Genomic DNA, 16,489 nt, shown 5'->3' on the forward strand with positions numbered 1-16,489 from the left:
ATGTCTTCTTTTTCTTCATCATCATCCTCAAACTAAGAATCAATATCAGCTGGTTACCAGCTACCATATCCCACAGCCAAACCATGCGAACACCCAGCATCCAGAAAAATAAAGCAAATATTTCCTAGGTCTTGGTTTAGAGCCAGTTTAAGTCAACAGACTGGTTGTTACTGACTTCAACTGGTTCAGATTGTGTTTTTGTTTCTTCCACACAGGATCCATGTAATGTAAAAACATGGCTAATAATAAAGAAGTAGCACTCATTACCCCTGGATACTATCCCTTTAAAGTGTAATGATAGATAAAGAACTAGCTCAACATTCATCATAGAAACTCTCATGTCTAGTTTTAACCTGGAAAAAAAAAAAGTGGCTGTTTGCTGCTCATTGTATCCATAATAATAATAATAATAATAATAATAATGATAACATTAGAAATCCCTGTCATTTGTAAACACTTACACTGTGCTTTTGCTCATTTTCAGCTTGTTTCCACTACACAAGGCCTTGAACAAAGAAGCAGCTTCAATCTCTGTTGACTCAGCACATTTATGAATAAAAAAAGTTAAAATGCCTCTGCTATTGCCTCCCTGCAATATGCGTCTTCAAAGCAATCGTAGAAATGTGTGAACTCATTAATAATCAATCACTCAGAAATGATAAAAGCTGTTGCCACGTCTAAGCACTTTTGGCCAGGTAAAAGAAACAAAAACTAATGAGAAAAAAGTGAAAAAAATATACTGAGATATATACAAAAAAGTAAAAAAATACTAATAGTCCTTGTTTGATTATTTTTTAAAAAAAGTTGTCACAAGAGAGTTTTTCCTGACTTCATTCATAAAACAAGAAAAAAAAAAAGAAAAAAATGCATTCAAACATGAATCTGTGTTGCATAGAGTGATTCCAGTACAACCTAGAAATTTGGTCAAAATAAGGAACTTGGCACACTTTGGAAGCATCCTCTGACCTCTGAATGACGCTGTCTCGGAAAAGAGAGAGCACGTGGGCCCAGGTCTGTCACTAGCCCATCCTGGGTGACACCAAAGGAGCCCTGTCCTTGCTGCAGCTGACCAAGGCAGTGCCGCGTTCCTGACAAACTCTACTCTCTGCATTTTATGATGGGAGTCCGAAACTGCCATTTCAACATGCAGAAGAATTTCGTGTGTTGTTCAGAGAATCAAAGATGCTTGAATTAAACCAGTTGCCGACAGCTGATCACCCCGCAAAGGTAGCTGTTCCGTGCAGCTGCAGCTATACCACCCAACACAACTATTTTATAAAAATATTGGCCACATTTGTATGTGTGTGAGAGCAAAGCACGCCTGTCCGCTTTCTCAATTAAGAGTGATGATTACAGGCTTCCCAATAAGGCAGCCAGATAGTGCTCGTTCCTGCTGGAAATCTCCATAGCAACTACCAGTGTGACTTGCTGTCTTTATAATAAATCTTAGCAAGAACAAAATTACCAGCAGTTTGCACAAAATTGCACACCTCGTGGCTTGTACTTCACACAGTAATTGAAACTGGACCTTTTTTTTTTTTTTGGTCTTTTTTTTCAAAGAAAGAACACACTATACCCATTAGGAATGCAAAATAACCCACCAAAAGAGCAACACATATGTCAAATATATCCACATAGGATTTTTTGGTTTGATCAGGGATTTTTTCTTTGAAGTATTTATCTTCTTATATAAACATACACAACATCAAAACATATAGGATGTTTACAATAACTCCAAAGAACTGTTTTTAAAAGGTATGAGAGGTAGGGCATACAGATACTGGTGAAAGCATAAAATTCAACATTAAAGCACACATCCTACTTCCACTGTCAGTGATGTTGTGTTTTTAAGATAGCTAATAAGATTTTGGTAAGATTGCTCTGCTTGCAACTTAAGCAGACTACCAGCAGGTTATCAACGACCTAACAGGAGTTTCCTTAGTGTGTGCATCATTAATATCTTCTGTGTGTTTCTTCTCATATTCCTTTTCCACGCTGTTATTTTAAGTTGACAAAGATAAATCAAAAACTGTATACAGGAAGTGCGGGAAGTGTCACCAGATTAAATGCTGTAGCTCTTTTACAGTCAGCCCAGCTTCTGAGCAAGCTGAACCTTATTTTTCCTTTTTTTAAAAAAATCATATATTATTTTCCAGAAGAATATTTTCAGTTGGTTTTGTACAACCTGTGGAAGTTCTTTGATTCTATGACGTGTACTACATATATTCAGAAAAATGTTCATTAAATTATTTGTGAAAAGTCCTTATTGGGCAAGAAAAATAAATGTCTGAAGTGCAGAAGTTTGGTCATTTTCTGTTTGAATATGCAAAGGTCATGAGGTAAGATTTTGAGGGAAACTACTTTTTAATGAAGCTGTGAAATATTAAACAACTTCTGAAGAACAGGGGAGTTAGTAACATATTGATTCTTGTTTTTAAAGAAACTGCTCTATTTTTAGGAATGGGAGAAAAAAGCTTTCCTTTCTTCAAAAATGGTACAAGGGAAAATGCAACAACCAGCCTAAACCATCCCAGGCAGTAATTTCTTCCCAATGTGAGCTAACAGCTCAGTTTCAAGACCCTGAAAGTGGGACTTTAAGCATGGAAGTGCTGACACAGTCTTAAAGGTTGCAAATTACCTCTCTATTTACTTTCCTAACTGAGAAGCCACGCTGTTGAGTGGATTATGGATTATACCCAGACATTCACCTGAGATAGCAAGAGGATATTCTTAATTCTTTCTAATGCAACAGCATCCAGGTCGTAACTGCCCTGCTCTCCCTTCCCCTTAGATTTCAAGTGTGTCACTGGTGTTGATACAGAGCCCTGCACCGAGTGGGTTGGTGTTAGCATGGTGGGTTGACTGCTCGGAAGTGCCCACAATATAGCCCACAATGTATTGTCTCTGTAGAGTTTCAGAGTAAGACTGGTTGATGAAAAATGGAAGGACTAGTTGAAATAACTGTGTTAGTCCCAGTGCGTAAGTCTCTTCGATTCCAAACTATTTTAAAACTACTGTTTCAAAGGGTAGGGTGAAGTACAGCGTCACTGACATCGAAACAGCATTTTTTCTTCCTGATGTAGGGCGGTTTACATCCTGTACTTTCTCTTTAAAACTACATCCCAAATTATAGACCATTAATATAGTTTTAGCCATTACATTCTAGGACAGTGGTTTATATCCATTGTTAACACGCAAAAACAAATAAAACAATCAGATCCAATTCTCCACAGCATAGTTTCTGAAGGAAAAAGAAAGAAGGAAAAAAGTAATGTAAAATAACATTACCACTCTTGCAAACACCTTGCAGTTTGTGTCAAGTGGCAAAATCTCACTACAGCAAATTATCAGAGATCCTAAGGTGCAGAGAACAAGTTTTGCACTTCTGTTAAGTGAGATTTGGAAAGTCAGTCACCCTAGGTGCTTTTGCATAAAATGATCTCCTTCTGGTTGCACAGAAAACCAGACTCCTCTTTCCATCAGACTACCTCCAGCTGCAGCCGAACTCTGCATTAACACCTGCCTTCCAGCCTTCTTTATTTCCTTCACGGTTACTCTCTTCACAAAGAGTCCGACAACACGGAGCCCTCGTGTCAGTCTTCGTTTCAAACAGCCTCACTTGAACTTCTGGGCCCAGGTTTTCTTTTACTTTGCTGTCTTTTGCAGCAAAACAAGTGTACTAGCCCTCATTTAAGTGTGCTATGTAGCCCAGAGACTGCTCTTTTCTACTTTGTTTTCTGAAAGACTAGCTAAACACAATGATATCAAACTATAGTCTTGGAGTGATGCTGTTTAGAGCAGACTCTGCAGGTTTTGCACCCTAAGCAGACACCTCTGCTCAGTGTGTTTGTGTGGAGCTGACCAACAGTTTGTGCCAGTTTACTATTCTTTTCCTTAGATCCACTTTGTCAAGCCAGATATAAGCTTCCCCAATCAGTGTCTTTTTCATAAACTTCCCTCCATTGGAGACAAGCAGAATCTGGGAAAATAATAATAATAATAAATAATTATCAATGTGCATATTAACATAGCGCATTTGCTAGCAAACATGAAAGATTCAGGAATGTTGAGCTCTGATTCAGTATGCACAGAAAAGAAACAGCGACCATAACCCTTTATACAGAGTCACATTCCCAATGAAAACAAAGCCCTGTGAAAACTGAACCTTCCCTCTCTTCTATTTTATTATCATGGGATGTAGCAACTAGAAGATGACAGTCTTGAACTTTATGAAGCAATTTGTTCACCTGTGGGTTATCAAAGACAAACACAAGGTCAAATTTTAAGTTACAGGGTAAAGCTTTATGTAAGCAAAGTACCAGCCCTTTTTAAGTGCATGGAAGTTGAAGGGTGCCTGGCATATAGGCTGTAGCTCGGAGCAGACTGGTATGTCAGAAAGTCCAGAGTTCTGGTTTCTGACCTCAGCAAGTGGTAGTCCAACCTGAAATGTAGATTTGGTCTGAAATCTCACTCCATTTATGTTATCTGCTGAGAGCCACTGTATTGCGTCTGGTCTTATGGCTCTTGCTTGCCCAGCCACAGAGAGTGGGAAGGGCAAGGAATAGCCCTGGCACTTCGGTGAGCAGTGCAGGCTGGGTCTTCAAGACTCTCCCCGATGTATCTCATACAGACACATGTTTTCCAGCTCAGCAGGTTCATGCCATGCAAGCAACAGCCTTCTCTGATGGACTTGATTCATTCTGTGGATCTATAGGTTCATTCTATGTGTTTCTGGGAGAAATATATTTGGTATTATATATATTTCAGGGAGTGAGTTACAGTTACACAGTCACATAAATTCTAGCATTTGTTAATTATTGAGTAACCGAATTAACAAGCTCAATGCTGCTTTTTTTTTTTTTTTTTAACTACTTCCTAGAATTTTCAAAATGAAAAAGGACTCATGAAAAATTGCGGTTCCATGATAGGATTAGCAGCAGGTTTATAATATTCCCATAATATTCACAATCACTGAGCAGACCTCCGGCAATGAGCAAGGGAGGTAACTGGTAACAGTAGGAGGCTGTCACCCTCTATGTGAACCAGCAGGAGAAAACAGGACATCTTGTTGCTTGGTTTCACAGATCTATCCTAACAGAAGAATGGCAGGACTCAAGAATTTTTTACTCCACTGAGATGCTGGAAGAGACAATACAACAGCAGACATGTAACAGAACTGTAGAAAAACTAGAGATTCCAGTAATCGAGAACTTCAACACTTTTGAAAATTTTCCATTCTGATTTGGAAAACAAAGTAAAAAATGCAAACTTTACAGTAATTAAAAAAAAAAAATAAGAGAAGAGGGGAGGGGATGAAATGTACAGTTTTTTTCCTGTATGAATTTCCTACTTCCCTGACCAATTTTGATATCAATTGGTAAGTAAAGTATGTACACGGACAGCTTAGACACCTACATGCCCATATGTCAACAGGTTTGAGGAAGGAAAACCAAATGACACTTAGGCACTGAGCTATTAGGGAACCTCACTTCACTCATCAGAAAGCTCATCCTCGAGGAAAATAGGCAGCCTGCCTCCACTGCCAGTGGCTTCTAGATCACTTGGTTCAGTGTTTTCTGAAGAAATGGACAGCCCAGAAGCTGTCAAACCAAACCAGAACATCTGTGAAAAAGATTTTTTGGTTGGTTTTTTTTTTTTTTTTCCTGATTGTCTTCACATAGGAATTTACATGTTTCTAATTGTAGCAAGCCAGCAGCCAGGGAACAAGGAGAAGGAGCCAGAAGCTTAGTGCTTTCCAGAAGGGTCTCAGGTGGGTTGCCAAGGAACAGGGAAATCAGGGAAGCAAGCAAGCAAGCTACCAGGGGCTGAGGCAAGTGCCTGCCTGAAACCTGCCAAAATGTTTTCTGCAGAATTTTTTCATTCTGACACATCAACAGTTTTGGGACAGAAAAAAATTCTAGCAGAAATTTTCCAACGCTTCTGTCCTTGAGCCTTCTCTCCACTCCTCCCGGCTGGATCCCTACTATCTGTCTTCTCCAATTGTCTGCCTCTCAGCCTTGCTTCTTCCCTGCTCCAAGTTTTAAATTCCAGCCTTGCTATCCTGTAGGCCAGTCTCAGTTTCTGATCTTTGGGCTTTTTTTTTCGTTATTCCCAGTACACTTGATCAGATGATTCTACATTTTCCCTTCCCTTCCCTTCCCTTCCCTTCCCTTCCCTTCCCTTCCCTTCCCTTCCCTTCCCTCCTCTCCCCTCCCCTCCCCTCCCCTCCCCTGATCTCTGGCTGTAGACAAAATCTCTGTGAAGTGGAGAGATCGTACTTAATTCGCAGTGTTGTTGTGAGCTAAAGCTTGAGATCCTTGGATGAAAGGCATGTAGCACTTAATTATTATTATTGGTACAGACATGTTTTGCTATTTGAATATCAATAAGTCCTTTGAAGAAGTCATTGAGCCTGCTAGAGTCAAAGTCCTGTTTTTTTTTCTCAATATCCCATGGTCCCATTTTTATGGCTAATATTCACAGTTCTTTCTGTTGATTTTTAGAGTGCAGACCCTTGTCCTAATTTCCGTCTCTAGTTGATTCTTATGTCTTTTTACAATATATTTTCTACAGTTACCATGTTTGACATGTCTTACTCCCTCTCTCTGATGTTATTCCCCCCATATCTCCCAATTCTGTGTTTGTTCTGTACATTCTGCTTTGGTTTCCTTCCTTTCTCCCTCAAATCTCTTTTGACAATGTCCCCATTTGCCCCTAAATGTTCACCACTGTCAAATTCAGCATTCAAATCAGCAGCTTCATTTGCAGTAGGAACTGATTAATTGATAGGTACGAAGACCATATAAAAACAAATGTGCTAAGCCAGATCAAAGATCTTTCCAGGCAGATATTCTGCTTCCAAAAGGGTATAGGGCAGAATAGAAGAACAGGACAATATATAATAACCGTGATATTTTCCCAAAATACCTACTCTGGACCATTGACTTCCTGACTCACAAGCGGTATGTTTGTATTTAATGGACTAAGACGTATTTTGCCAATATGTCCAATCATTTTCTCCAGTTACTTTTTCCATGAAAACATTTAGGATCCACAATATCTTATGGCAACAGATTTTACAGGTCAAACTCCAATTTATGTAAAGAAGAAACACCTTTTGTTTGTTTTAAACTTGTTCCTTGTTACTTTTACAGCCTTTGTTTTCTTAGGTTTGGTGTGCAGCACCAATATGTATCACAGAGTTTCTGAGGCAACATTGCGAAGTCTCAGACTGACTGTTCCTACAGCTACCTCCCTCACTACCTCCCTCCTTAACAACTTGATGGCTTATTTTCCCATAGGACTCCGTGGGTTCTTCTTCACTGGTCTACTCCCCCTTATGATTTCCTCTTCAAACCACCACTGGAAGCAAAGTTTTTACAAGAATTTAAGCTCTTAAACTTCATTGAGACTTTATTGACCACTTTGTATTTTCTCAGGTAATATAGCATCTTTAATAGTCTTTTACTGAGTCTGTTAAATCAATATGGATGTTAGGATGCTTTACCACAGGGAGAACAGTATCTGTTTTTGTCGGCCTTGTTTTGTAAGCAACATCTATTTTGGTTTTAATTTTAATGATACAACCAATAAACCTAACATAAGCACTTAGATAATCCAGTTTAACTTTAATCATCAAAATGTAGCTGGCTTGTTTATGTCAGTCTTCCAGATTTAAAGGTACATTTAGTGGATGCTGGTATGCCCAACAATTCTTTCCACTTTTAAAATTAGCATGCAGATACCCCTGGAATTGACCATCTCTTTCCACTGAGTAGAAGCTGTCTGAATATCTGGCTTATATTAGTCATCTACTCGCATGAAAGTAAATGAAGGTAGGTAAAGTGAATCCTGTCTGTCTGAAAATGCGTATCTGACCAAATGGTCCAATCTGTCTAAGCGACTATAACACAGGAGAGGGACCATGAATCAGTTCCATACATCATTTGATGTGCCACAGGCTGAAAATGCCATCATCTCCTTTCCAAATGTACACAGAGAATATTTCACTTGGCATAATGGGTGATTCTGCAATGCCTGAGATTATGACTTTTAAAGAAGTTGAGGGAATGATAAAATGATTAGGAATTTAGGCAGAAGGACATATCAACGAAATTTGGTTTACTTAGCCTGGAAAAATAGAGAGGAGAGATACGATTACAAACTTTCAGTGTGAAAATTTTTTTTACAAAAAGAAAGCAGATCAGTTTTCCTCAGCGCTTTGTGAGAATACTTAAGGATAAATTAACTTAATTTAAAAACATGGCATATTAAATACTATACTAAACTTTCTAAATACATAGAGAAGTAATTTTGGAAGGCATGGATAACTTCCTTCTCTAGGGCATTTTAAGAACAGACCAAGCCTAAAAAATTCAGGCCTTGTCTATAAATACGCTTCCTCAGTGTAGGGTGATGGATTGAACCATCTTTTACAGTGTCCTCCAGCCAGATATTTCCATTATTATGTAGTTGTGTTATTTCCTTTGTAATTTCCTCTTTTCAGCAAACAACTGGGGTAGAAGATTGATCTCAAATGCCCATAGCACAGCATGGACAACATCAAAAATTAGGTTTTAATAAAATGCGAAATTACCTGAAGAGAATGCCCAGCAGGACTCAAGCTAAATCTAAATGTTTCATTGAACGAAGGCTCTCGGTCATGCCTGCATACCCTGGTTTTCTTCTTAATTACTCTCTTTTGGGTAGAGATATTGACAACGTACAGCTTCACATACAGGTCTGGGGAAGAACAGTTCAACGAGTTAAATACAGAAGCTTTTAAATAATCGTTGTTGCTAATGATTTCAACAGAGGGGAAGTGTGGTGAAGAAACAGATCATGGTACTTTAGAGCGCCATATTCTGTTCTCATTCACATGTGTAGAAATGAAACCACCCCACTAAATCCAAGGGAATTACTTTGTGCTTACAATGATGTCATTAAAGGAACAAATACCTTGATTTCTTTATGTATGTATTAAAATATTATTACTAACGTGATTTTTTAACTTTTAAAAAGCATTTTCACCAGAATACAATTTTTCATTAGATATCATTATTCTTTAACAACCTAGGGAGTTATAATTTCTATTAAAGTTAAACAAAGGATTAATTTTAACAATCAAAAGTAAAGTAAGAGGAGGAATAACTTCTGAGAGTTAATTTGCTTCTATAATTATTTTTTTTCTACTTTCATTGAAGTTGCTCATAGGAGAAAAAAAGCACTTCAAAAAGAGTCCTATAGAATATGTCATTCTGATTAAGAAGCAATTTTCTTTCCCGTTTTAGTGGTTATGTTAAATAACTTCAGATACACCCTACTTAATGTTTTCAAAATATCATGAAGCTGGTTTCTGTGTGATACCTGGTAGATGATCTGGAGATTTAAATTTGTATGTGATATTTCTGCACTGCAGGATTTCTACTATCAGCTGTTCTCCATCTGTCTTCATTTCCTTCTTTAATGCAATCTTGATTTCACCCATAACCTGTGTTTTACCTGCAAAAGCAGAAAAAGCAACCCTCATTAATGTAAAAGGAAACTGAATATATCTTTCTGACTTAGAAAGAAGTAGAGTTTTCTGGTTTGTTTTTTTTTTTTTTAATTTTTTTTTGTTTGGGATTTTTTTGTCCCTTTTTTCAGGACAGAGTATAGATTTTAGTCAGGGGTATAAAGGTAATGTATTGCTTGAATGAAAAAATAGTACATATATGCAGTACACATGTGTAACTAGTTTATATGCTTCAGAATGTATTTGCTTCAGAGGAGCTTTGCTCCCAAGAGTACAAATTTCATGAGAATTCATTACAAGTCATGTAATGATCACTACAATTTACAGAAACCTTTACTACAAGATTCAGAAGTTATCTCATTAAAAAAAAAAAAAAAAAGACAATAAAAACAAAGGAGGACATTCAATGGAGAGCTAAAAAGTAAGATTCTGAAAGGCAGTGAATTAAGACTGGTGAAGTTAGCGTTTCATTTCACTTTTTTGTGTATATGGAGCAATATCATTCACACAACTTAAAGGGAAGTGCTCACTGTGACCTTTAAAAGTAAAGGTGATTTCCTTTCCTATATGGGCAGAAATACAGGCCCATTATTCCTACATTGTATAGATTTCTCTCTAAATCAGTCCAGGGATGGAGAGAAGGCACAGAATTAAATGCAAGCAAAGCTGTTTCGCCTTTCCCTTTCCTGTCCTCCCACAAGGTTTTACTGAAGCCAGGCAGCGTAGAGCAGGGCCACATCTCCTAAATGAGTGTAATGGTGTAAGCAGAGCCCATGCCCTCAGCTCAATGCTGTCTATAATAGCATCATAACAGGAGTTGTGTTTCTATATCTATTGTCCTGCTACTGTGAAATATTATTTCACCTTCCTCTTCTCTTTAGACATTAGTTAAAAAAAAAAACCAACACCCAAACCATTAAGCCCCTGGGAGTCTTTATTACTTAGTTTCTGGTTCCAACAGGCTGGAGCTTTAACACATTACCAGGAAATTCTAGAAGCTGGTGCCAAAATGTTGTAAGGAGCAAAGCAATTTTGCAGAAAGTAAACAATTATGATACACCTGGAGAATCTCCTCTCTTAAAGAGTAGAAGGTTACGAAGCAGCATGTAGAGATTATTTACTTGTATCGCAAATGTATAACCAAATTTGAATAATCCCCACTAAAAATGCCAACTGTTGCGTCACAGATGTCCATGAGCAATCACACATTCTGTTGGTTTTCCTACTTAAAGTATTTTTGGTGATCGTGAATAAAAATTTAATAACAAATAATCACAGCTACAACCTGGCCCCTTAACCCTCCTCACAAACTGGAGCTGGAATCTGACTTAGGTACAGTCAATAACAAATTTGCAAATTCAGCTAGGTCAGTGTTTCACCCATAGCTTTTAAGGTGGGAGAGGACCTGTTAGGAGGCAATTGATTCTTTCACCATATTTAATCATCAGAAAACCCTTCCTATAGGTTTGAACATGCAATAATAGCATCTTGCTTTCTGCTATATTTTTTGTGCAAAGAGAATGGAGCCCTCATCTTGTGATGGCAGCAGAAAAGATTTTTAGTACTTGGGCTCAAAGAAGGAAAAGCCAACACTGTCCCTGTTGTTATTCATTAACCCGTTCCATCATGTGTCAACAAGCTTTAAATTATGGTTAAAAATAACTTTTTTTCTGGAAAGTTTTGAGTGCCCAGTGGGTCTAGCTTGGCTAAACTCTGGATTTTGAATGACTGGAAACAGATACAAGAAAAAAACTATAATGCTTCCTCTGCTCTGTGGATAAACTACTAAATCACTGATGAAAACATGACATACATGAAACGTGTCGCATAGCTCTGGCTTTTTGATCAATATTGATTCTTGCATGGACTCCAGTGCTTGACGATGATAAACGCCCAGCATGGACAGCTGTAGCACAAACCTAACACTAGTCTTAGGCACTCTTTAGTTAACAACAGCCTTTTCTGGAAAATATGCTCAGTTTATTTATTTTACTTTATTCCATCTCTGTCCTTTAAGATTTATTTGAAACAGTTAGAACCTTGTCTTTCTTGATTGACTTAATACCGTCTTTTTCACTTAGATATGCATTCAACCTAAAATGAAATCAGGTAGGTTGGATGGTACCTCTGATGCTGTGAGCTAGAAAAAGGGAGAAATGCTTCCCGTAATTTAGAATGCATTTCAAAATTCCAGCACCGTTTCTCAGCATCTGGAAATTTTCTGTGGACTATTCTGTATCCCCAGATACTCTTTATGACAAACAATCCTGCTTCACAATTTAAGCCTCATGGAGAAAACAATGATCTCCAGCTGCGAGCACATGAAGCATGATAGCTCTCTTGTGCTTTCATACTAATTTTCATTTCTCCCACAGCAGGCAGTGAAAAAGCCTTAACACCAGCCTTATGAAATAAGGCACTAAAATAAATCACCACTTCAAAACCTAGAAGAATTTTGAAGACTCAGAAGCGATTCCTATTTCTTCCATTGTTAGACTTTTTCCCCTTTCTTGTTTATATTTGCGACATCTTTCCTTTGACGGGTCTGTAAGAATAACTCAAATGTACACTTGTTTGTGGAGTGGATTCTTTAAATGGAAATACATTTAGAAAAGGAGATACATTGATGAGGGGAAGCGTTAATAATGAACTTATGAGCTGTTGAGAGTTCACAATGGGCTGAGGTGGATGTGAATGTTCTTTGACAGATATAGCAGAAATAAAGTTGTTCAGGGTGTCATGGGATTGGTCGCCCCGGAGGTTTGCATTGGTAGGAATAGCTGAAACCACAGTGCCCAGTCACAACCTTTTGCATTCTTCTATATGTTTAGAAAACATCAATGGTAAGTGATGTGTAAACAGAACTGATTGTGGGTATTTCGGTAGTCACTGGATGATGATAAACAAATGCTACAATGCAACTCTGAAGAAAGTAAATACAGTGAAAGAGATGTTGCGTATCTTTCTAGGGAAGTACTCATATGGTTTTCTAAGACACTAGGAAATAATTTGTAACTTGAATATTACTGTTTGCCTCAAGAAGATGTATTCTGGGTGAAACACGTGGCAGAGAACCATATAGTTAAATACTAAAAACATTACTTTCTAATTTAACCTAGGAAACAAGAAATGGGAAAAGATGATTTTGCTTTCTACAAACATATGATAGAGTAAATATGGAAAGGGATAATAAATATTTAAGCTCAATTTGTGTGATATTTTACCTGTTACATATATATCAAATGCAGACTTACTGATGTACCACAAGAGGACCACAGACATGCACAGCAGCATCATGTTCACTTTAGGAACACATTAACAGTAGCTAATCAATTCTTAAAAATATATAGCTATGATTAAATATATCAGTGTTTTTTACATGACAAAACTCCTCTTTATAGGGGACCAGACTTATTAAAAATCCATTAACAATTAAAAGGTGATGGTTAATTAACTAAATTGCTGCAAGGTGTTTGAGAAGTAAAAGGGTTTAAATTTGCTATGGTGATGGCTACATAAGCTGTTGCTCTTGTAGAACTGTCACATTCTGTGCTGTGAAAGGTTAATTAGTTCTGCTATTAGTTTTAAATGACCGCTGCTGTAAATCACAGGATGTGTCATCTGCACTGCTGTTGTTAACTTCCAGGCATTGATAACTATGGATTGTGCTCCCATTCCTTTTTGATCAGATGCATGCTGTCAAACAAAATTACCCAAGACAGCAGTAAATTGTTGTCTCCCATCAGTCTGTTATTAAGGATAATTCAGTGACGCATTTAAATGAGCAGGTAAATCTCACTGGACAATGGCAGGAATTTCGTTCAGTTCAATTGCAGACTTCTGAGCTCATTTGCACATTTGTCTTAGAATAAGTTGAATTGCCTTTTGGGATTGACTATGTCTATTCACACAGATGGACCAAGTGTGAGTAGGTTAAATTTGGAAATTTAAGTATGAGATGCCTAAATGCTGCTACTCGATGAGCATCTACTGAAGTAATTTGTTGAATGGATGCCAGATGGCCAGAAAACAGAATTAAGAAAATACATAAACTGACATTTTGTCCCACTGTTGTGTATAAGTTAGTACAGGTTCCTTCTCTTCTAGAAGACTGGGGGTATTAGAGCAGTGGAATTAGAAATAAAATTGGGGGAGAGGAGGAGTACTGGCAATTATTTCCCAGCATTTTTATTTCCAAATGAAGTTTATAACAGAATTATTGTTTCCAAAACATGTAGGAAATTCTATTCTGGAGCTTAAGGACTCATACACTTTATGGTTAAGGCTTTAAAATTATAGAAAGGTCCTTCTCAGCAGCTTCCAGTGAGCCTGGCCTACTGAATGTGGCAATGTTAATTTGGGGTTGTGGTAGTGGGTTTTTTAATTCCTTACAGCCCAGCTCATCCTCTTACTACTCAATCAAAGAACTCAGATGCTGGAAAAAAAAGAAGTAGGACAAAACAAACAAGAAAAACCCCACCCAGCCAGCCAAACAGAAAAAACGACAACAAAAGAACCAGCTTTATTTTCCTATACTTTGCGGCTACAATCTATAGGACTAGCATGCCTTATCCCTCATGTATGTAGAAGAGGAAGGACCGCAGAGCTGTAGTTTGCTTTAGCAGGATTCTTCCTCCTATTTTTCCGTTTGTGTGTGCTCAGAGAAATGGCTGCATTTTAAGAGGAATGCATACTTTTTCAGGTTTTATTTTTACACTTTCTGATTATGAATACTCATGTTACTTCGACTTTTCTGAAAGCACACATCCCAGCGAGCAATCCCAGGTTTCCCAATATTGATGCAGAACAAGAGCTTGCTCTACTGCTGCAGACAAGCCACCTTTAAAGTAGACCAGACACTTCCACACTGCTTTGCCATTAGCCCGCTGTCTTCTGACTCCTATCTTGTTGCCTTGTGGCAGGAACACAAAAGTTATTTTTTAGGGGGCATATTTTGGTGCAAAGAGCCTGAGAAAATTAGAGTAGTCTTATTGTAGCATGATGATGGTGGTTTATAGACAACATGATGCTGCCCTTTGTGACATCAAGGGAGAACATTGGAGTATTTGGTGGTGCAGGGCCAGCTGCAACAGTGCTGACAGTCAGTATGGAACACAGGGAAACAAACATGTCCTCCACACCATCGGGAGATAAGCAGACTGTCTCCAGAACCTTGGTTTTATCTCAGAAAGAGCAAATACATCTGTGCTAAAAGAATTCCCAGGAGAAAATTAAAATCATCCAATATGGAAATTAAAGAATCCAGATCAGGGAGTCAGCCAAGGAGAGAAATTATGTGACAGTGCAAATGGCTGTTATGAGACTACATGATGCAACTCTGTAAATGTTCACTTGAAAAAAGTTTGGGAATAACAAATCTCTACAAATTTTTGCATTAGTGGTTTCTGGTATTTGGTATTTGTTGTCTTTTGCATGAGTGCTCCCCACAAGCAAATTGAAGCGAATGAAATGTGTCTCCCAGCTTGTCTCAGAAAGAAATTTCTGAGTATAACATGAAACATTGTTTCTTCTGAATCTGTTACATTTATAATTCTGAAAGAGTAAGTACTAAGCTTCAGAATTTCCATAATCTTTCAGTCTAAGATGAAGAGATAAGTAATGATTAGCTTAGTGCCATCATAAGCACATGATCAGAGGTGAAGACTTATTTTGTTAGAACTAATTTTATTTCCTTAGGTCTTTATCTGTATTGATACCCTGAGAGATTAAATTAATGAATCTCTGAGAGGTCTGTACAGTGTTTATTGATAGAATACAGGCACTTCTTTGACGTATTTTACTACCATTTGTCTCAGAGGTATCGAATGACCTGGACTTGGTGCATCTATAGTTATCTCTAACACTGTGTAATGAGACATCATGTCTTCCAGAACTAAGCAACTCAAATGCTCCTTATGTAGCTGTGTTTATTCAATAAACAAAATCTTGGATTCAGCTGTATTAGGGCATGTTTGTAATATTTAGAAAGTTAGAACACATAGTAACATGTCATAAAATCTAAGGAATCCAAGGGGGGTTCTTGAGAACTTGATTCAGAAAAAGGAAAATTTTGTTGACTTTAAAATATGGGACATGATTAAAGACAACTCAAAAACATGGGTCCTGTCCCAAGATCCCCATCCTTTAGTAGCTTTCTGTGATTTTAGACTTCACCTCTGTGCCTAATCTCAGAGGTGGAGACAATAACATTTACTTCTCTAACTAAGGGTTGTTTGGATTTAGTAACTGGCATTGGGTGTACTGTAAAGAGAGAGATTTTGATCATGTAAATATAAACAGGACTTTGGTGTGTGATTCCTAATCCCACGGAAAAACACAAAGACTTAAAAAGGCTGATAAGGACCTATGCCACTGTGATGTATCCCTCAACCATAATCCATGAAGCTTGTACAGACATAATTTTCTGTCTAACCGAGTGCTGTTGTAGCAAAAGATACTTTTCTGCTGGATTCCTTTAACACTATTTTAAGAACCAGAAGTCCATCCTCCAGCAGACAGGTGTGCTTCAGGAAAACAAGATAAGATCATCTTATTGCAATAAATAATTCAGTATTACTCCAAATCCTAGCCATTTATTATTTACATTTCAGTATTAAACAACTCCAACTGAAGGTAAAGCAAAAGGATATTTAATATAATTTTAAAACTAAATATATGAAGAATTCAAAATAACATAAAAAAAATCCAATATTTTTTTAAGCAAACCCCTTTCTCTTTGTTTTTGGTTTGTTGTTGTTGGGTTTTTTTTTTGTTTTTTTTTTTTAAATTAACATCACATCAGTTACTTGCAGTACCAGCTGTTTGTATTCATGCCTTTCATCCTTTTGCTGGGACCTGTGCTACTGGCAAAGCTGTTGAAAATAATGATGGATGAGTTTTCTAAACAATACCTCCCAATGCTTACAGGCTCCAGTCTTTTCCATCCTTTTGAGATTTTTTGATTACCTTCTTTCT

The 16,489-nt window shown here is 37.5% G+C and overlaps 1 protein-coding gene across 1 annotated transcript in view; it reads right to left on the reverse strand.

Annotated features, from left to right (window-relative positions):
- Positions 1-3,838: 3,838 nt before the first annotated feature.
- Positions 3,839-16,489, reverse strand: part of PCLO (piccolo presynaptic cytomatrix protein) — a 373,983-nt gene continuing 361,332 nt past the window's right edge. Inside the window, exons 24-26 of the mRNA XM_009883002.1 lie at positions 9,367-9,501; positions 8,597-8,742; positions 3,839-3,979 (exon numbers count right to left, since the gene is read on the reverse strand). Of these exons, the coding sequence (XP_009881304.1) occupies positions 3,839-3,979; positions 8,597-8,742; positions 9,367-9,501 (422 nt within the window). The remainder of the gene's footprint in view (positions 3,980-8,596; positions 8,743-9,366; positions 9,502-16,489) is intronic.

The sequence above is a fragment of the Charadrius vociferus genome, unplaced genomic scaffold (assembly GCF_000708025.1).
Source record: "Charadrius vociferus isolate BGI_N301 unplaced genomic scaffold, ASM70802v2 scaffold32, whole genome shotgun sequence".
Classification (NCBI taxonomy): domain Eukaryota; kingdom Metazoa; phylum Chordata; class Aves; order Charadriiformes; family Charadriidae; genus Charadrius; species Charadrius vociferus.